Consider the following 21,414-nt stretch of genomic DNA (forward strand, 5'->3'; position numbering starts at 1 on the left):
GTATCGTAATTTCGCTAAAAGTAGGACACCCGTGTCGGGCAGTGTCCACAATTTTAAAAAAGTTGAGACACTTCTCTTACATTTTAAGAGATAGCCCTAATAAAAAAAATGCGCATTTTCTTTGCTCTGTAGTACACATTTCCTCTGTTTTCTTTGTGAGTACACTCAAAACTCCAGAAGTCTAGCATGCGACGGCGACCAAGAACACGAGCAACAAGGGCGAGCGGTTCTCTTATGCGATGACGACCTATACATATTTTTTACAATTTATAAATGTACCCCTATATTTTTATTATTTATAAATATACCCCTATATTTTTTATATTTACGCGTATCCTCGCGTGTCCGTATCCTAGTTTTTTGTAAATGCCGTATCACTGTGTCCGTATCCGCGTATCGCCGTGTCCACGTATCCGTGTCCGTGCAGCATAGATTATCACAAGCATCTGGGGTTGGGCTTTGAGTTACTAAGAAGTTTGTAGGCCCAAATCATTTTATTTATGCAACCCAAAGTTATCTTCGAGAAATGGGCTTTTTATGTGAAAAAGTAATCTTCATTTCCATTAAAAAAATTAATAATAATAATAATAAATAAATAAATAAAAATAAAATCCTAGAATTCCCATTATTACCCCCATTGATTTTCGCGTATTTTTATCTTATATTTTTTCAACAACCAAATTCAAACATTTAAATTTAGAGCGTTGTCCTCACGTTGGATCACCTCCTTTGTGGTCCCCACGTCGCACGTGCCTCATGTGTAGCTTCCATTTTTTTTCTTTTTATCCTCGCATAATTATTAATTACATTACATTTTTAACTTTAAGTTAATAAAACTTGTATTTACATAGTTTTAAAAGTTGAAGTATTTCAAATGTCATGATTTTTTTTTTCCAATTCATCTATTTAAAGTCCGTTTGGCTAAACTTGTTTTAAACAACTCATAAGTCTGTATATTTGATAAGATGTTTTAAGTGTTGATAAGCTGATACGTTATATGTCTTATTTTTAAAAGTAATTTTTCCGGTGTTTAGGTAATGAACTTATAAGTTATTTTTACTCATTATAAAATTTGAAATATAAAGGTGGGATCGAAATATTTTTTATATTAAAAAAATATTTGATGTCTAGCAGCTTATTTTTTGATTTTTTTGCTTTTTTTTTTTAGATTAAACTCTTTTTTTCTTTTTAATTATCAAACTTTTTGAAAGAACTTGTAAACTCTTAAATATCGTATAAGCTCTTTTAAACAACTTATAAATTTAGCCATAATTATTCAAAATAGCAAGCACAAGCAAAAGAAAAGTGTGACAAAAATCTCACATGAAAATATCACTTTCAAATTTCAATACGGCGCCTAAAAACGGTGGTCACCATCTGAATTTACTATTTTCCACGTCACTATCATTTTGTCTTTGTAATAAATAATTTATAAATAGTAGAGACACGTGGCGTGATCACATGCCCCCAATTTCACCCAATTTAAGAATCACCGCACATGTTTATGGGGACATCATTATGTCATAAGATTAATTTTTTTTATTTTTTAAATCATTGCACAAAGAATATTTTGAATTCTATCAATTTTATACGTACACCGTACACGTAGCTTGTATAATTTTACAATTTGGTCAATGTACACTAGCACGAACTCGCGGACACGGGGAAACCCTATTTTAAAAAAGAAATAGATACGAGAACATGAAAGAAATGTGTAAATATTAAAAACATAGGGCTACATTCATAATTTTTAAAACAATATTATAAATGTAAACTTATACACTTTTCTCATCAGTTATATATTTGTATATCCAAATTATGTATAATTTACAAGTTTCAATCGGTACTATCATTAGATACATTATATACTAGGCATATAAATTTATTTTAGTATTGAATTAGCATCTAAAAAATATTAAAAGACTACTAAAAGTGAAAAATGGACATAAAATTTAAGATTCATAGTCTTTATTGAAAACGGGTTTTGGTTTTTTTGGAGGCGGAAACGCGTTTCTATTTTTTTTTATTATTACAAGAAACATTCCAAAATTTTTAAACATTTACGGAAACTGCACTGAAAGATTTCCAACAAGTATCATGGTGTCTCGATATCCGAAACGTTTCCGAAATATGAAAACACGCGTATGTACCGAAGTTTCTGCCTCGTAGCCTAAAAGACAAATATCTTGGTTTGTTAGTATTGGATTTGAATTTTTTTTTTTTCATTTTCATTGACAACCTCAAAAATATTCAAATGGTATGTCACGAACTCATAAATTTTGATATTTTCGAGTCATGCATGGAAGTGCTAATTTTAAGAATTGTAGCCTTGATTTAAGGAGTTAGGTTGACATTTGATGTGATATTGAAGATCAATTTTGTTTTATAATTAACATTGGTTGAGAGAAATATAATATAGAATGTGTTTTTTATTGTCAAATAGTCGAAATAAAAAAATCGATAAATTCCAATCAAGCTGTTAGGACTTGCAATCGGGTCATGTGAGTCGAGTTTGGGCTGACATAACTCATATACTATCTCATATATTATTTGTGTGTTTCGGATTAATATCAAGTTTACATTGGATAATATATAAATTACGTATTTTACAACTTTCCACCCGGCATTTTAAAAATAATAATTAAAAGACTAATTGATGAATGCAATATGAGATGGAAATTATTATTTTTATTATTTAAAAAAAAAAAAGTATATTTAGTAACGTAAATTACTATATAGCCCCTAAGGAACTGTCTAGCAATTAGTCAATATGTGTGCGGTAATATTGACAAATAAAAAATGATCAATAAAATAATTAAATATATACGCAGCATTTATATTTAGGTATCTATGTATTACGTATAGAATACAAACCAACGTAGAGAGGAGAAAGAAGTACAATTACTGGCTCTTGCCGGTTAAGGTAAAATGTGTCTTTGATTGTCACCTTATACAGCCGGTGGCTGTCGGCGGAAATTAGTGTCGGCACCGACGGGCCAGATGTTTTTACCGGTAATACGGTTGGCAATAATTAGTCCTCGGTAAACCAATATTGTGGATATCTTTTTACAGCTTCAATTGACAGACCATTTACCACTTGAAATAACATTTTTACATTAGTAAAAATCCAAAACGTCATTTTTTTGGTCAATTTTAAAATTTATAAATTCATATGTTAAAATTAGGGTTGGGTGCGGCTTCGTTATCGACCAATCGATCCACTTTCGCCCTACTTTTTATTGACCGATAATTGATAATCAAACAATCCATAAAGTCGGATTGATAATTTTAACCGACCCATGAATGAATTGGTCGGTCGATGATTTTCAATTTTCAAAAGTCGGTTGGTCGGGTAAAATGACCGATGATACTAACCAACCGACCCATATGGTCGGTTGCCAATCATTATCTGACCCATAATCATGGGCGAGTCCAGTCCTTTAAGAGGGTGGACTCAAGTCCACCCTCAATTTCTATTTTTTTTCCTATTTACCTATATATCTATTAAGTCCATCCAATTTTTATTAATCAGCCCATCCAAAATCCAAATTAATGCAAAAGAAGCCTCAATTATTGTTAATTACTCCACCTAAAATTTAAATTAATGCAAAAAAACTATAACTTTTTTTTTCTTTTCTTCCTTTTTTTTTTTTTTTTTCCTATTTTCTAATTTTGTCATAAAAAAAGTCCTTAATATTTTTGGGGGCGCTACTCCCGTACCCCCGAAATTTAAACCCCCCTGAATCAAATTTCTGGACTCGCCACTGCCCATAATGGTCAGGCCGGTAATAATTTTCAATATTCAGCAAAATCGCGTGGTCGAACTGGATATGTAACTGACTGACAATTGTCCATTCCAACCCATGCCCAGACCTAGTTAAAACGGGATCATCCTATGCACGTGGCATACAACCAAGAAACTTGATATTGGAGACCAGCTCGATCTTGACCCTTAATATAAAAAGGCTATATTAGAGTTTAGACCACTTTTTATTTCATTATTAAAGAAAGGAGTGAGTATTATTTACTAGTTCTTACCTACTAATCAAAATATAAACTCTTTTTTACTATCCACTTGCCATTAAAAAATACTAACACAACTTATAATTCAATTTTATTGAAAACTAAGTAGAAGAGTGGGAGTTGGAGAGAAAATGGGCAATTGAACCAAATTTGAACCCAAGTTGAAATATAAATAAATAAAAAATCAATTGGAACAAGAATTGACTTTACACTAACTAGTCACATGATGTTTGAATTCAAATTCATGAATGCAATAAGCATTAAAAATAATAAAGTGAGAGCAAAACATCTATTTTTTCTTTCTTTTTGGTTGGAAAAGATTTTATTTTTATCATGTGGATTTTTTTTTTCAATCGAGCCATGTGAGTTTGGTAGGGATAGAAATGAAAGTGTGAATTAGAGAGTAAAATCAAACAATAATTATTTGAGTTTGGTATTATGATGATTTGGACTATATATACCCAACATATTTATGCATCCAATTTTGGAATACATCCAATCAATTCAATGCTGATATTGATTAATCAGGTTATTTTTATGCCACATCCCTGTATTTTACTATTAATCTAGGTTCATCAATGTGGGTGTGTATGTATTTGTGTACTTATAAATGATAAATATTTACTTGATGCATTTCACCTTATGTAGCATAATATAAACCGATTTATCATTAATCTATATGTTGTAAATATACATATATACACACACACACACACACACACACACACACACACACGGGCAAAAAGATGCTGAAGAAGAAAATAAAAAAATTGAAAAAGTCAAAATTTGTACTCAAAATTGAGTTTTAGATCAAAATTGAATAATTTGAGAAATTTGGGGTCAAATGTATAAAAATGTTTTTTGTATGGACCTTTTGTGAATAAGTATTCAATAATGGGCTTATTTGTAATAGACCCAAATAAATAAATAATATATCAGGCTCAAATCCCTAGGCTAATTCATGTGACTCCTGCCTGGTATGAGTATGATCCCAACGTGGGCCCTACATGATATCAGGATAGAGGGGTGTTGCCACGTGGACATTTGATCGGTCCAGATTCTGTGTTACGTGTATCCGGGGCCCACTTAAGACGTCCGATGTTACGTGCCTGCACGCTCTTCATAAGGGTAATATCGTCTTTGAATAATATTTTAGGTCACGGTCCAAATAGTTTAAATAACTTGAGAGTTGTCACCTAATTGAAAATTATATTTTGGGATGAATTCAATGATTATAAATTACAATAGTAATGTAAATTATATATAATTATATAATTATATAATTAGTTGCATTAAATTGTGGAAAATCGAGATTTTATATAATTATAACATTGTCAATATATATACTAATTTTATTTTTTATGTCACATGCAATTTAATAAACATTCTCCAACCTAATGCTGGAAACATGGTTAAGCATGTTGTGTAGTCAGCATGAAAATTGGGATATTATCTTAAGTTCGAATCACATGTGATATGATCTAAAGTTTGAGTGCTAATTAGTAATTTTTTTTTTAATTTGGTCAAAGCTTAAGATAAAAGGATTAATTTTGGTTACAAAACAAAAATGAATATTAATACTATATCGATAAATAAATTAAATAGTTGGGTTCAAAGGAGTGACAGCATATTCAATGAAAATGAAAAATCAGTGCATACAACATATGTATATATAATTACTTCACTATCTTTGAAGCAAAGTTTTGAATTGGCAATCATAATTATGTGACCCCTTTTTCATTTTAACACAATCCTAACCCCATTATGTTTTTTTTTCTTTTAGTTTGATAAGAAGTTCTAATTTTCATAAAATAAATATCTTAAACAACATAGTATACAAGAAAGAAGCCCGCAAAAGATGGACCAACAATCGGCTCAAATCTCGTTGCCAACAGTCGCTAATTCGAACTTGTCACACATGGTTACCTTAGTATCGTTTACGTCTTTCGTATGGTTTGCAAGTTATTATACGAGAGCGTAGGTTTACCCAGTGCACATATATGATTGGTTGCAAATTCCTTAATTACCAAAAAAAATATATGTATAGCATTGTAAATTCGAGGTCACTCGAAGATTTGAAAAATACGATGTATACTTTATTTTATAAATATAAACGATAGGCCCCAATTTTAAGCAAAACTAGACCAAACAAAATTTTATTAATATAAATAAAAATTTATAAATTAATTGTTGGAGTAACACATTGTATCATCAATGATTATAGCTCTTTGCACTAATTAGCCTTGATACTCAATAATTGAATTAGGGTTTTCACCAAAATGATTTCTTTCTTCTTCAACTCTTTCTAAAAGAGGAGAAGTCTTTTAGAAGTAAGGTGATTCAAAGAGTGCATCCTAAGTAAGTTATAAAACAAAGTCTTGCATAACCAACCTCATTGGAAAAAGATACTTTTATAAAATATAATATATACACATATTTATATTTTAGTTTTAATTTTAATTTTATTTTCGAATTGATAGTCATTTTTACTTTTACCTTTAGAAGGAACAAAATTGAAAATGAAAATAAAATATATTTATATGTTATAATTGTAATATTTTTTGTTTGAATCGTAATTGACGAAATTTGGAAATTATATTTTTTCGCTCACTCATACTAAAAAAATAAGATACATAATAACAAAAATTATAAGTGTAATTGTCATTTTCTTTTTCCAAATTTTCGAAAACTAAAATCAGATTGAATAGTAAAATAGAAACTCAAGAAATTCGAATGAGAAATAATGAAAGAATGTTCCAAAGTTAAATTCGTAAATTTCATTCCGGTTTCCATTCATAAACATAAGTATCTTTTAATCACTTGAACAACGAACTTTAGACATTAAAAATTTCCCACAAAAACACTTGTCTGAAAATCAAAAGAAAAAAGCAATAGATTCTCACTTTTGTTTGCCCTTTTTTTCGAAAAAAAAAAAGCAGGAAAGAATTGCTTTCACCGTCAACAAACACAAATTTCACTTCAAAATGACCAAAATCTTAAAATTCAAAGCACATAGAACATAATATTATATATGTTAACTGTAAATTACGGCCACCCCTGAAAAAATGTCAATTAAAAAAAACACGCATGTTTGGATAATTATAATCATTCCTCAACTATGAATCTTCTTACACGTCTACTTTGTATTAAATTTGGTGGAATCTTCTAGACGATGTGGAATATTCTCCAGTTTGTAGCCGTTTTGCCCTATTCGAGCTCCACATTTTGAAACAAGATGATCATAAGATGTGTCTCTTGACTTGTAAATATCAGATTGTGGTGCATCAGAAACTGCATTTTTACACAAAACGAGTACAAACTATAGAATATTCCACGGAAATCCAGAAGATTCTGTTTAATTTGACACCATAAGGGTGGACGTGTAAGAAGATTCATAGTTGATGTGTGATTGTAATTACCCAAACATTAAGGGGTTTTTTGTAATTTGACATTACCTAAGGGCGCGAACGTAATTTACCCTATATATATATTTTCTATATTTTTTTTAATTAATTAATTTAATATATCAATAAATGCGCGTACGCTGTTGCCATACGAGTGTACGCCTACACAATTGATGCAATGTACATACATACATACATACATACATGTGTGAATACGCGTACAATACCAATTACCAAAGTTTGAATTTTTTTTTTTTTTTTTTTTTTTTTCTGAAAAAACTGACAAAAAAACTGAGAAAAAAACCCAAAAAGGGTTCAACTTCAATCTTGACAGAGAAGAGCGGTGGGAGAGTGGTGTGGGACCCACGTGATGGGGGGTGGGGGGTGAGGGGGGTGGCATTGAAGAAGACTTAAACATCACGACAGTGAAGGAAAATGGTGTGGTGAGTGTGTAAAAGACAGCTAGCACTGAACCAAGAAACTTCACCTACCGTATTTCCTCTCTCTCTCTCTCTCCTCTCTTCATATTCTCTCTCTCTCTCTCTACTTCTTTCATATATAGATACAGCATATACATACATATATACAGCTGAGTTTCAGTTAACAGTGATAGATATTAGATAGTAGTAGTTCATCAGTGAAAAGTAGACAAATAGTGTAGGGTGTTAATTTGCTCTCTGTTTTCATTACAAAACGGTGTCGTTTTGTTATTATTTTTTTAGATTTTTATTGCATTTGCTGCTTTGGAAGCTGTGCCCATCTGAAAAGAATTTCTTGCTGCTCATTTTTTGTGGGGTTTAAGAACAGGTTTGTCTCTTCATTTTCCTTTCTACTTGTTTTCTTGCACAAATAAAAATTGCTTCTTTTCTTCTTCATTTTTTCTTGCAGGTTTTTCTCTGCATTTCTTTCATAGTTTCACTTTCTTTACATTGCAATTACTTTTATACCCTTCTTCTTGCTCAACGGAGAAAAAAAATGTGATTTTTTTTTGCAATTTCATCCTTAAAAATGTGATCTTTACTTTACTTTTTTGTTACTTCTCTCGAAAAATGTGATCTTTATTTATATATATATATATATATATATATATATATATATATATATATATATATATATATATATATATATATTTTTTTTTTTTTAATTTTGTGAATACTCAGTTGGGTTTCTGCATTTTACCATTATCTTCACTTGTTTTCTTTTTTCTTGCACAAATAAAAATTACTTCTTTCTTCTTCATCTTTCTTGCAGGTTTTGCTCTGCATTTCTTTCATAATTTCACTTTCTGTACATTGGAAGTACTTTTATGCCCTTCTTGTTCAAGGAAGAAAAAAAAATGTGATCTTTTCTTTTCTTTGCAATTTCAGCCTTAAAAATGTGATCTTTACTTTACTTTTTTGCTACTTCTCTTGAAAAATGTGATCTTTATTTTAATTTTTATTTATTTTATTTTAATTATTGGAATGCTCACTTGGGTTTCCGCATTTTATCATTTTTTTTATAAATACTAATAAATTTTTCTCTGTGCAGGAAAAGTTACTCTCTTGAATTCTCCAAATATTCAAGGTTCTTGCAAAAAGCTTGAAAAACAATCAAGGTTAGTTTTGTAATTTCCCTAATCCTCTGTTTCTTTTGTGTTGAATATTTATGATTTACAAAGAATTCAAGAATCTCAGACAAGTAATACTATGAATTTAGGTTCTTGTTAGCAAGAATCCAAAACTAAAAATTAAATATGCTGAACTAAGATTCTCAGCCTTTTTATGCTAAAATGCGCCACATTTCACCCACAGCTCTGTATAAGCTGGCAAGAATTGTCATCATGTTCATCCACGTCACCACTACCTTCTAAACCGCTTCTCAATTTTCATTACACTCCCACAATTTTTTTTATTCTTGTAAGAAACTCTTTACACACATATATATAAGTGTGTTTTTCTGCCTTTTCTTTAACATATTTTTCTGTTTTTTTTCAGGGTAGTTTTATATTTTTGAGGTGATGGGGCCAAATTTCATGGACGAAATCGATTGTGGAAACTTCTTCGACCAAATCGACGACTTGATTGAGTTTCCACCCGACAATGAGTGCGGTGAAGATAGCAATTTAGTTATAAGCTCCGATGTACGTAAGGATTTTCCAGCGTGGAATAATGACTTGCCGGATTGTGATCCTCTTTTCTCCGGCAGCCACGTCAGCTCCGCCTCCGATCTCTCCGCTGAGCTCTCCGTTCCGGTGAGCACCGACACTTTTCTCATATTAAAGAACCCTTTTTTATTGTCTCTCCCATTATGTTAATTGCTTCCCACACATGTTTTCCATGTTTTTTTTTGTGACATTAGTTTCGGTTGTTTTGGCAAATTGTCGTTGTTTTTTGGTGAGCTATAAAGAGTAATGTTAGCTACAAAATCAAACTCAAATCCTCCTTTGATCGGTCTAATTTAATTTGTTTCGGAAAAAGGCGAAAAAACCGAGGGAAGTTTAATCAATGCCGTGGTGGAATTGCCAATTTTTTTGTTGTGTTTTCGTTTAATTTTTTGGTTTGATTTTGATGTTTTGCCAAATTTGTTATGGTTTGGTCACATATCATGATACTCTTAAAATTAAAATGACATTTATCACATCCCTCTTGCAAACGGAAATTATAAATATCGTTTCGATTTTACTTGTACCGTTCCGAATTCACAAGTGATTTTGACCATTTTTCAGTCTTAAAATTGGCAAAATTGGCAAAAGTCAAAACACAATGTAAATTCATATGCTTCACTTGCAATTCCTCTTCTCATACATTTTCTTTAATTCTCTCTTGCAGTACGAGGATATTGTGCAACTCGAATGGCTTTCGAATTTCATGGAGGATTCATTTTCATGCAAAGACATGACCATCGGAAAACAAAACTCGTCGGTCCCACACAACCAATTTCAAACCTCGAGCCCAGTTTCCGTCTTAGAGAGCAGCAGTAGCAGCAACAGCACTTCCTCCTCTCTCAGCCCAACCCATCGTGGCCCACAACGGGCCCGGAGCAAACGGGCCCGCCCGGCGTCTTTCAATCCACGGGCCGCCATTCAACTCATCTCCCCCTCTCCCGAACCCAATCACAACTTCATCATCGAGTCGCCACCCGTTATGAAGAAGGCCCATAAACCGAAGCCCAAGAAAATTAAAGAAACTCCGCCCGTCGATCCGTTATCAGCAAATGACGAATATACCCCTCCGGGCCAAGCATTGCGCAAATGCTTGCACTGTGAGATAACCAAGACCCCGCAGTGGAGGGCGGGCCCGCTGGGCCCGAAAACCCTATGCAACGCTTGTGGGGTCCGCTACAAGTCGGGCAGATTGTTCCCGGAGTATCGTCCGGCCGCTAGCCCTACCTTCGTGCCGTCTGTGCATTCGAATTCGCACAAGAAAGTACTCGAGATGAGAAACACGGTCGAGCCCGAAAATGGAGCAAGCGGGCCTGGGCCCATTACTAGTGCTTCACTTTAGTACGGAAGAAGAGCGTGAGAAGGGTTCCGTATTTTATATCAATACTATGCTACTTTCTTGAAGTTTCGTTTTTTTTCTTCGATTTATTTGTTCTTTCGTACTTTGTATAGTGTAATGTAACTGGAGAGGGGAGGGGGAGAATATAGGAGCTATAGATGACGGTAATTTAGATTAGTCGGAAGTTTAGCGATAAACGGAAAGTTTAGGACGTTGGCTTTCGCCTTAAATCTTGTTTAGTTCCTTAAAAAAAAGAGATTGTAGCTTTGGGGGCAGAGGAAATTTCATTTTTTTTTTTTTTTTTTGCAGTTGGTTAATTTTCTGTTTAATTGTAGGGATTTTGAACTGGTAATGAATTTGAGTTTATGTACTTGTTATTCCTCTATTGCTTCTCTCTGCAGTTTGTGTTCCTACATTATATCTACAATTATCTTATGTTGTCATTGTGTTCTGCTTTAATACAGTATAATTGTAAGACATGATGCGTGTAATTGTAAGTACGCTTACTATTTATTATTTTAAGGGCTCGTTCGGTTATCGCGATAAAGTTCTACTGACTAAATAGTATGGGCTAATAACATATTCGGTTGACAAGATTCACACTTTTTCAAATCCGTTACTAAAATCAAAGTCCGCTGTTAAATGCTACTATTGCATTAAATTAGTAGCACACCTCCCTCAGAGATTAATTTAATAGGGGTTGATTAAAAAAGAAAAAGACAATTTTATCCTTAAAATCATATCGTATTATTATAGACAATTCATATATAATAACTGAATTTAACAAATTTAATAGAGATCTAATCTAAGAAATCGAACACGCTACAAACTAAATAATTAATTAGCCAGTAAGGAGTTAATCCAATCTAATCTAATTCAATCTAATCCAATATAGGTAACCGAACGAGCACTAATATTATTTATATGTACTCCTGTAAAATAGTTTATTATTATTTGTATTACTCTTGAATTTTTGGGCCCAATAGATTATTTCATATCCAGTCCATTTAGCCCAATTTTTGCTGAGCGACCCAGCAATAAAGCCCAACAACACTTGAGCCCAATAGTTCGGTCAAACTCTTTAGAAGACTCTGGATCTTTGATCGTGCCGATTGATTCTCACCGTTTGATATGAAATATTCATCCGAGGTACTTAACAATCGCCTCTTTCTCACAACCCTAATTTTTGATCTCTTCTCTCGTCGTACTACCGCATTCAATTCTTCTTGTCTGTTTTCGGCGACATTCCGTTGACGATGAGAGTGATAAGAGAGAGAAATATATCCACATACAATTTGATTTTTAATCTTGTTTCTTTGTATCTCTACACTTCGGTGAGGTCGTGAGATCCACTCTGAGTGATGAAAACACGATAGTTTAAACACTGTGAGATTGGGAGTTTTTCTAGTGAGATCGAGTTCAAACTACATAAAATTACACACAATTTCTCCTTATTTGTTTATTTATTTATGATGTTGCACACGAAAGTAGTGCATATGCAACGTTTAGTACTATGAAAACCAACCATTTTCTATTGCTTTTTATTGTTTTGTTTTATAGCATGATGTTATAACATGGGATACACAAAGCAAGTTGTTGGATTTGATGGGGAAACTAATTTCATGTTATTACTTTTTATATTATTTTTTCGGTAATAAAGAACCCGCAACCAATCATATAGGGACACTGAATAAACTTATACTCTCGTATAAAAACTTGCAGAATCATACGACGTAAACCACACTAGGCTAACGATGTGTGACCAGCTCGACCTAGAGACCGTTGACAAGAGAATTCGAACTTTAGTCGATTAACACAAGCTCTCTCACTCCAACCGTTTGCGTGGCATTTAACGTTATTATTAGGATTTTAGACAAAGCAATTGCTTATGTTTGGACAATGGGTAAGCCCGAAATAACAAATGGAGGGCCCATATATTTGGATTAGGTTGTTGGGTGGGTCTTCAATTTAGATGGGCTTTCTAAATCATTGTCTATATTTATAATTGCTGTCTATTTGTTTCTATCATTTCGTTGCCAATATATATATTGCTACAATTTCTTTTATTTTTATTTTTTATTTTTTTTCATTGAATATTTTTGCCAACTTTGGATTATTTATCAATTGATGTGATTTAGATGTAAGATCAATTATTTGGGTTTTTGTGAAATAATTTTCTCGATGACTACATTCCATGATCTCATATGAATTATATGACTTTCTTCTAATTAAAACATCCATTTTACGATATAATCTTTCATACATTAACGACTGCAAAAAATGTGGCACCATGCGGCAAACATACAACTCTAAATAGACTCAAAAAGACTGTGATCCCACTCCACGACCAACATAGAATAAACGATAACCTGCCTACTATGCAAAACTACTAAAAATAAATAGTGATGAAAATAATAAAACTATATATAGAAGACTGGCGTCGAAATGATGGATAACCAAGCTGTTCCATTCGATATAATTTGCTTAATAGCTCCAAGAATTAGTAATTACTACGAATTAGTAAGGTCTACAAAATTCGAATTAATTTAGTTCCACAATAAAAATAAAAATCTACAATTAAATGTTACTATTTCATCTCAAAAAAAAATGTTACTATTAGATAATATTAATACGTACTCCTACCCTTACGATTGTTTTGTAAGTAATTACTAAAAATAAGAAATAATAATAATTAAAAAAAATATTATCCCTAATACAAGAAACCGAACATCTTAATAACTAGTAGCTTATCACCATCATAGAACATTGGTTTTTGCTCACAAAAAGGGTTGAACTAGTAATATCAAGAAATTAATTATCTTGTCAATTATGGATTTATGCCAAGTTTAAGTAAAACAAAACAAAAATTACCACAACAACAACGTTAACAACGACCGTAAACCCAATCAACCTCTTCGTTTTTGAAACGGCAACCTCCGACCGGCTTATTTCATTATTTTAGTATTTGCTACCTAAAAGATTAGCACTAATTACAACTGTTCCCTCACTTAATTGCCGCTTAATTTTGGTGTTTTTTGGCTTATCTTGTACCCTTTATAGTAATGGTCCATTAACTAGTTCTTAAGACTAGGTAGCTTTATAATTAATTTTGTGAAAAAAAAATGCTATGTATATATTACTAGGAAAAAAATTCGAAATAAAGCAATCCAACATTTATAAAATAAAAATTAAAAAAAATTAGCCATGGTCAATTTTTGAAGTGGTTTAATTGATGAAATATGATTTATAGTTGAAAAATAACTCATCTTACAAAATAAAGGGACACAATTTTTCTTAAAGACTATAAACTAATTCTTGAAACAACTGCCGATTACTTTTGGTTTGTCTTTCAACTATATATTACTGTCACTTTTGTTTTGTTCTTTATGTGTTGATTTGGTTATGTAATATACTCACCCCCAAAAAAACAAATTTGAAGTAATAATAATAAATAATAATAGTACACTCGTGTCACAGATAATATCTTCGCATTTTCTTCTTTTCTTTCAGCTCGCTACCTACCACCTCCCTCGTCTCTCCTGTATTTCGGATGAGCTGGCGAACTCGTTAACAGCATATCGAGGAAGCGATGCGCAATGTGTTTGTGGGCCCAATAAATTCCTCTCAGTCCATACATTTTATCTTTATACTATTTAATAAGCCCAATGTGAAAATTTTAATTCTAACTTTGCTAAATTGACCCCCATCAAACACGAAAAAGTTTACGCTACACCTAGTTATTAACGCTGAGTGATTGATAATCGCAGATCTACACACACTCACCTATTTGTACCGGTACTTGTGGTTATTTAACATCATCTACAATTAACAAATAGCTTGTGTAGCATATAACTTCCCATCGAACACTATCATATTTGTACTCAACCTAATTATTATTAAAAGAACATTTTATGTGGAAAAAGTATTATCCAACCACAAATTTGCTTAATTTTTTTCAACCTAATAAATTGGTTTTGCTTTTAATTCACATGAACTAGCTGCAATGAATTTTCATCAACCAAACACATAAATATAAAAAAAGAAAAAATAATTGATGATATATAGAATAAACTATTAACTTTTTCAATAAATAAATATTTTTTTTATAAATGACGTCATTAATACAGGAAGCTAGACAACAGAGCCAACAGCAACAGTAGGTAATATAATAAAAATGGCCAGTAATAAAAAGGTTTAGGACTTTTTCCTCTGTATCACTTGTCAACATCAATTCCCTCTGCCACCTTCTGGTCGGCAAACCAAAGCTAACTTCTTTCAGGTGTCTCTTCTCTCTCCTCTCTCTCCTCCCCCTCTCTCTCCTCTCTCTCTCTCTCTCTCTCTCTCTTCACTTCTCTCTCCTCCCTCTCTCTCTCTCTCTCTCTCACTGTGTGTGTTGTGTGTGTTTTTGTCTCTCTGTCCGTCCCCATTTTCTCTCTCTTCCATCACTCTACATAAATTCCCACTGAACCCTACTCTTTTTTTTCTTCTCTCCTTCCTCAATCCCACTCACCCTCAAGTCAGTGAATACAGTTTCTTGTTCTCCAAAACCCCTACACAACAAATACCCTTTTTTTCTCTCTCCTCTTTCTTCAAGTAAACCTTTTCACATTTTCTCTTGCCCCGTGTTAATTTCTCTGTCGATTTCACCATTTTTTTAAAAGGGTCTGACTCTGATGAGATAAAGAGCAACAAAGGCAAGATCTTTACTCTTTTCATTTCAATTCAATTCAATCCTGATCTGGGTTTTTCTTTATTTTAATTGTTTTGGGGTTTTTTTTTTCTCTGCAGAAAATTTGCAAAAGGGATTCGAAATTTTCCGACAATGATTAACGTGATGCATTCTGCGAACAAGCCCATGAATCAGGTGGAGAAAATCTTGGATCCACAGCTATGGCAAGCCTGCGCCGGCGGTATGGCACAAATCCCACCGCCGAATTCGAAGGTATATTATTTCCCACAGGGGCATTCCGAACACGCTAATAGACACGTGGATTTTAATGGGTTTTCAAGAATTCCACCTATTATACCTTGTCGAGTTTCCGCCATTAAGTATTTGGCCGATTCCGACAGCGATGAAGTTTATGCTAAAATCAGATTAGTCCCACTAAGTATGAGTGATTATGATGCTAATGACGATAATAATGATGATAATGAGAATGGGTTCTTGGGTTTTGACAAGTGTGATGAGAAGGAGAAAACCACGAATTCGTTCGCGAAGACGCTGACGCAGTCCGATGCGAACAACGGCGGTGGGTTTTCGGTTCCGAGGTACTGCGCCGAGACGATTTTCCCGAGGCTGGATTACTCCGCCGAGCCGCCGGTTCAGACGATCTTGGTTAAGGATGTTCACGGCGAGGTTTGGAAGTTTCGCCATATTTACAGGGGTACCCCTCGCCGGCACCTGTTGACCACCGGGTGGAGCAATTTCGTGAACCGTAAGAAGGTTGTGGCGGGGGATTCGATCGTTTTCTTGAGGGCGGAGAACGGGGATTTGTGCGTGGGGATAAGGAGGGCGAAACGGGGGGTTAACGGCGGGCAGGAGGTCGTGTGTGGGTGGAGTAGTAGTAATGGGGCTTCAGCGTCGTCTTTGTACAGAGGGTTTTCCGATTTTCTTAGCGGAAATCGGAATAATGTAATGTGCGATAATAGTAAAGGGATCGGGAATTGTGAGTTGCCGGGGGTGAAGGAGAGGGGGAATGTGAGCGGCGAATCCGTTCTTGAAGCGGTTAATCTTGCTGTGAATGGACGGCCTTTCGAGGTCGTTTATTATCCGCTCGCTAGCACACCGGAGTTTGTGGTGAGGGTGCGTGCGGTTAGGGCTGCCATGAGGGTACGGTGGTGCTCGGGTATGAGGTTTAAGATGGCTTTCGAGACCGAAGATTCTTCTCGAATAAGTTGGTTTATGGGCACCATTTCTTCGGTTCAAGTCGACGACCCTATTCGTTGGCCTAATTCTCCTTGGAGACTTCTTCAGGTATATATATACATATACATATATATGTATGTATATATGCAAAAAAATCGAATCTTTTTGATTATTGGTTGGAAAATTCGATTCTTGATTGGACTTATTTTTTTGTTTTGTTTCGATTGAAGGTGGCGTGGGATGAGCCCGATTTACTGCAAAACGTGAAGCGGGTAAGCCCGTGGTTAGTGGAGCTGGTTTCGAATATGCCGCCAGGTGGCAATCTGCCGCCTTTCTCTCCACCGAGAAAGAGGCCTAGGTTTCCTCTGCCGTCGGATTTTCTACTACCGACGTTTTTCAACAACCCACTAAGTCCCATTAGCCCGTTGTGTTTTTTACCGGAAAATATTCCTACGGGCGTACAGGGAGCCAGGCATGCTCGATTCGAATCTCAACCGTCGGATCTGGTCCATTTCAAGAAACAAATCCAACCGTTCGATTTCAAGCTTCTAGATGACGACGACGATGCTTTGTCTCGCACCAAACCGATGTTTCGTTTGTTCGGTCAGCCGATTCTCTCTGCGGAGCAAATCTCGAGAAGCTACTCGGTGGATAATAATACCGAGGGTTACAGTTTGTCGGACGGAAATCAAGAAAATACGGGGAACGTATCTAACGGTTCTGGATCGGGGGTCGTTCAGAATTTTCCTCCGGAAGCTTCCGAAGATGAATGTAAGAAACTTGATCTTGGCTTGGAGACATGATGAAGAGATGTATCGTAAATTGTGGGCGGAAAAAATCGGAAAAAAATTATAAAAAAAAAAATTCGAGCAATCTGCTATAATGGAGTTGGTTAACTATAATGAGTTTTAGGTGAAAAATGTACATTTGGAGGTTGTCTGAAAAAAAATTTTAATTAGCTTATGTTTAGATTATGTGCTCTAAGCTTGGTATTAGAGCTAATTAAGTATGTTTGTTCTTCGTGTTCTTGAAACCAAAGGCAATTGGAAATTAATTGTTGCTATATTATTGACATTTCTTGGTAATATTCATTCTGTTTTTACAGCTTCTTGATTATATCTTATTGAATTTTTATGTTTTTTTATTTAAAACCAAAGCTTAGATAAAATCTTTGTTGTTTGAATGAATTTTAAAGTTTACCAAATGTCGTTTCAGTTTTAATTTAATTATATTGTTTCGACTTTAAATGTGATTTTGACCTTCTTCGACTCGGAATTTGGTAAAACTCCAAATAGGGAGTTTTTAGTTTTTTGAGTTAGCTTTGTAACTCAAATTGAATCACCAAGATTGGTTGTCGGGTGAAAAAGATATGTATGAATTAATGAACATTGCCCACAACTTTGATGAATTTAGTTATTTAAAATTCAAAATGTAACTCATTCATGCATAATTTTGTCATCCAACATCCAATTTAGCTAAATCAAGTTTGATTAGAAAGTTAACTAAACGGACTACAATTTCCTTTTTTTAATTTTACTAAAATCAGACTAGAAAATGTTAAAAATCACATTCGAATTCAAAACGGGTAAAATTGAGAGCACATAAGAAATTGACAATTCAGGTCTTGTTCGGCTTCCAAGATAAGATTAGTCAAAAAATAAAAATTATATAATTTTACAATAAATCCATCTAAGAGTTCATTTTTAATTAAGTGTATATTGTCATTATTATATTAAACAAAACATATAGCAAGTAAATGGTGCATGTGATGAAGAAACAGCAATTAAGTGGAGCTAATTAATGAAATAAAACATAATTAAAGAAAATTCAACTCTTTGATCCATGTGATTATGAATTGCCTAATGAAGTGTAAAAAGTTCTTTCAACATGTGTTAAGACACTTTTCACACAAATCTTGTTTTCGAGATCATGCTTACTTCACTCAACACCGACCATTCAATGCAAAATTAATTTTCGGAATTTACAGCTCACTAATTATTCGAATTACAGGCTAATTAATTAATTTTTTTTTTAAATAACTAAGAAATTAAATTTCTATTTTTTAACTCCTATTTAAGATCGGGTAAATTACGACCACCTCTGGCATAAGCTCAAATTACGAAAAACACCTCTCATGTTAGGATAATTACAATCACCTCCCTCAACTATGTCAAATTTAACTACCGAAAGAGATTTTTTTCGTAACACAAAATATAGTTGAAGGAGTAGTAGTTGTAATTATCCAAACATAATGAGTTTTTTCGTAATTTGAGTTTACAACGGGAGTGGCCATAATTTGAGGTTCAAGATTTTACATTGCATCTCAAAATAGATCCATATTTGAAGGGATTAAAGGCATATGAAATATTAAATAATAAATAGAAAATGAATTTAATTAAATTGAATTTAAAATCCCAAGTTGGACTAATAAACTCAAATCCCAAGTAGTAGAAGAAAGAATTCAAACTTCCAAACATAAAAACCTACTCTGATGGCGCAAGACTAGGGTGATTTTAATTGGGATTTGAGCTCTTAATTAATTGGATGGATTACTAAATCACAACATTTAATTAATTAATTAGTACTCCTAATTAAGGATTAATTAAGTACTCTATGGGGGCTCTAATCCCAAAGGCTATTTATTACTATTTTGTTGTAAATTAGGGATGGGTCAAACGTCTCTAATACACAGTTTTCCTACTTCTCGCCTCTCATTGGCCACTGACTTTTCTCTCTCTACAAAAAAAAATAATAATTAATTAATAGATGAAAATTTAAATAATAATAATAAAGTAATAATGGGCTCACGTGAGAGGCCTCGAATAGTCAACCCCAGGCCCATAAACAACGCTTGCGGCGTGTTGATGCTTGGGCCTTTTTTTTTCTCTCTCTCTCTCTCTCTCTCTATTAAAAATTAAAATAAAATTAATTAATTATCATTTATAATAAATTATTACAATAAACAGAACTCAATAGAAAGTCAACATCCAACTGTACACGTACGTATGTCTAAATCTCAATCAAACTTCAAATATTGTTCTTTTCTGTATTTATATACATATAAATAAAAAATATATATAAATATAGATCATGTCATTGATGGTGAGTGGAGACAATAATCCTAGGAATGAGCTGGATAATATTTTTTTTTTTTTTTGTCTTGATTAGCAAATGTCTTCACCAATTTTTTTTTCATTCAATATAATCCGTTATTTCAATTTTTTAATAATGTAATAATTATTAAAAAAAATCAATTTTATAAAATTAATCGTATAAAAATTACTATACTAGGTGTTTTTATTTTCTCACTATTGGTTGGGAAGTGAATTTGTATTTGCAAACACGAAGCAATGTTAGACTAATAACTACACAACCACACTTAATTAATTGTGGTTTACAGTGTGAGATGTGCACGAGGGCGTTGAATGTGAGACATTATTGCGCAATTGACTCACGTTCGAATCCCCTTGCTAACAGTCGTTAGGTCGAGTTTGTCACACATGATTTTCTTAGTGTGATTTACGTGTTCTCGTATGTTTTGCAATTTATTATTATACGAGATTGGAGATTGAGTCTGAATTTTTACGTCTCTCATATGATTTGCAAGCTAATGTACGATATTGTAGATTTATTCAGTACACCTATGCAGTTGGCTCTGGGCTCCTTCATTACGAGAAAATTGTGTATGTATCGATTGCAGATGTGTGCGTATGTGTGTGAACAAGATCCAAGAATTTGAGAAATGTCTTTGGTCAAAGGTCAATCCTAGACATTAGGTTTCCGTTGGAAAAATTTTCCCATTAAAAAAAAATATATATATTAATTACTAGTAATTAGCATGGTCACAGAAACTCATGGGAAAATTAGTTAGTTAATTGTGGTACTTTGTTTTAGGTCAACATGTATGTATAATTACACCAAACAACATAGTATATAGTGTATTATTGCTAAATATTGGATGGTATCCAATGTTTTATGACTCGTGCACATCTATTTTATTTATTTAAAAACAATAATAAGTTCGAAAAATGGTTAATTTTTTATATCAAAAGTATTCATGGTTGGTTAACTAACCATACCACCATAGTCAACAATATATGTGCCGACGTTACGTACAATTTCTTTAACTCATAAATATTCAAAGATATCAATAAATTTTGCCTCCGTTTTTTAAGTATCGTTTGAGGTAGCTGTATACAAACTAAAAAAAATAGTACATAGAAACTTTAAAGTGACAGGTAATATGACAGTCACGTTCGTCGGATAATTTATTGATTTACTGTACATGTAGTAATGTGAATGTAAACCATAGGATATGTGTTTGAAATAATTAATCATAACTATGATTAGTACTATAGATTAGAACAAATGAAATTTTGGAATCTTTTTTATATATATTTCATAAGTTGACCTATAGTCTGTTACAAAAAAAAAAATAAAAAAAATCGAATAATTATTATAGGCCTAATTTTTATTAACTCAAAACTTCTAAATATTATAATTCATTCAGTTATTGGGCCAATTGATTTCCTACATATGCTCACTTGTATAGTGAGGCCCAAAAAAGTTGGATCCGACGTCGTATCACTTAATTTATGGGCCCATAGCCCACCAGTAGTCTATTACTAAAGTCGTGTTT

The 21,414-nt window shown here is 33.1% G+C and overlaps 2 protein-coding genes across 8 annotated transcripts; both read left to right on the top strand.

The window, feature by feature from the left end:
* The first annotated feature begins 7,607 nt into the window (after positions 1-7,607).
* On the top strand, positions 7,608-11,294 carry LOC105955550 (GATA transcription factor 8). 7 transcript variants are annotated; one of them, XM_088820107.1, is made up of 6 exons: positions 7,684-7,919; positions 8,150-8,234; positions 8,679-8,765; positions 8,958-9,024; positions 9,404-9,660; positions 10,238-11,294. In XM_088820107.1, exons 5-6 carry the CDS (start codon positions 9,427-9,429, stop codon positions 10,910-10,912), a joined length of 909 nt encoding a protein of 302 aa, XP_088676233.1. In that variant the 5' UTR covers positions 7,684-7,919; positions 8,150-8,234; positions 8,679-8,765; positions 8,958-9,024; positions 9,404-9,426; the 3' UTR covers positions 10,913-11,294. The 7 variants fall into 7 exon arrangements, with proteins under 7 accessions (XP_012834748.1, XP_088676233.1, XP_088676232.1 ...); XM_012979294.2 differs by lacking the exon at positions 8,679-8,765 and having other exon boundaries at positions 7,608-7,919; XM_012979296.2 differs by lacking the exons at positions 7,684-7,919; positions 8,150-8,234 and adding an exon at positions 8,257-8,404.
* A 3,676-nt stretch (positions 11,295-14,970) lies between these two features.
* Positions 14,971-17,879, top strand: LOC105955549 (auxin response factor 18). Its single transcript, XM_012979293.2, has 3 exons — positions 14,971-15,603; positions 15,698-16,883; positions 17,006-17,879. The coding sequence occupies exons 2-3, from the start codon at positions 15,732-15,734 to the stop codon at positions 17,576-17,578; spliced, it is 1,725 nt and encodes a 574-aa protein (XP_012834747.1). The 5' UTR covers positions 14,971-15,603; positions 15,698-15,731; the 3' UTR covers positions 17,579-17,879.
* The last annotated feature ends 3,535 nt before the right edge of the window (positions 17,880-21,414 follow it).

Source organism: Erythranthe guttata, chromosome 6, assembly GCF_056151865.1.
Source record: "Erythranthe guttata isolate IM_541 chromosome 6, IM_541, whole genome shotgun sequence".
NCBI lineage: Eukaryota > Viridiplantae > Streptophyta > Magnoliopsida > Lamiales > Phrymaceae > Erythranthe > Erythranthe guttata.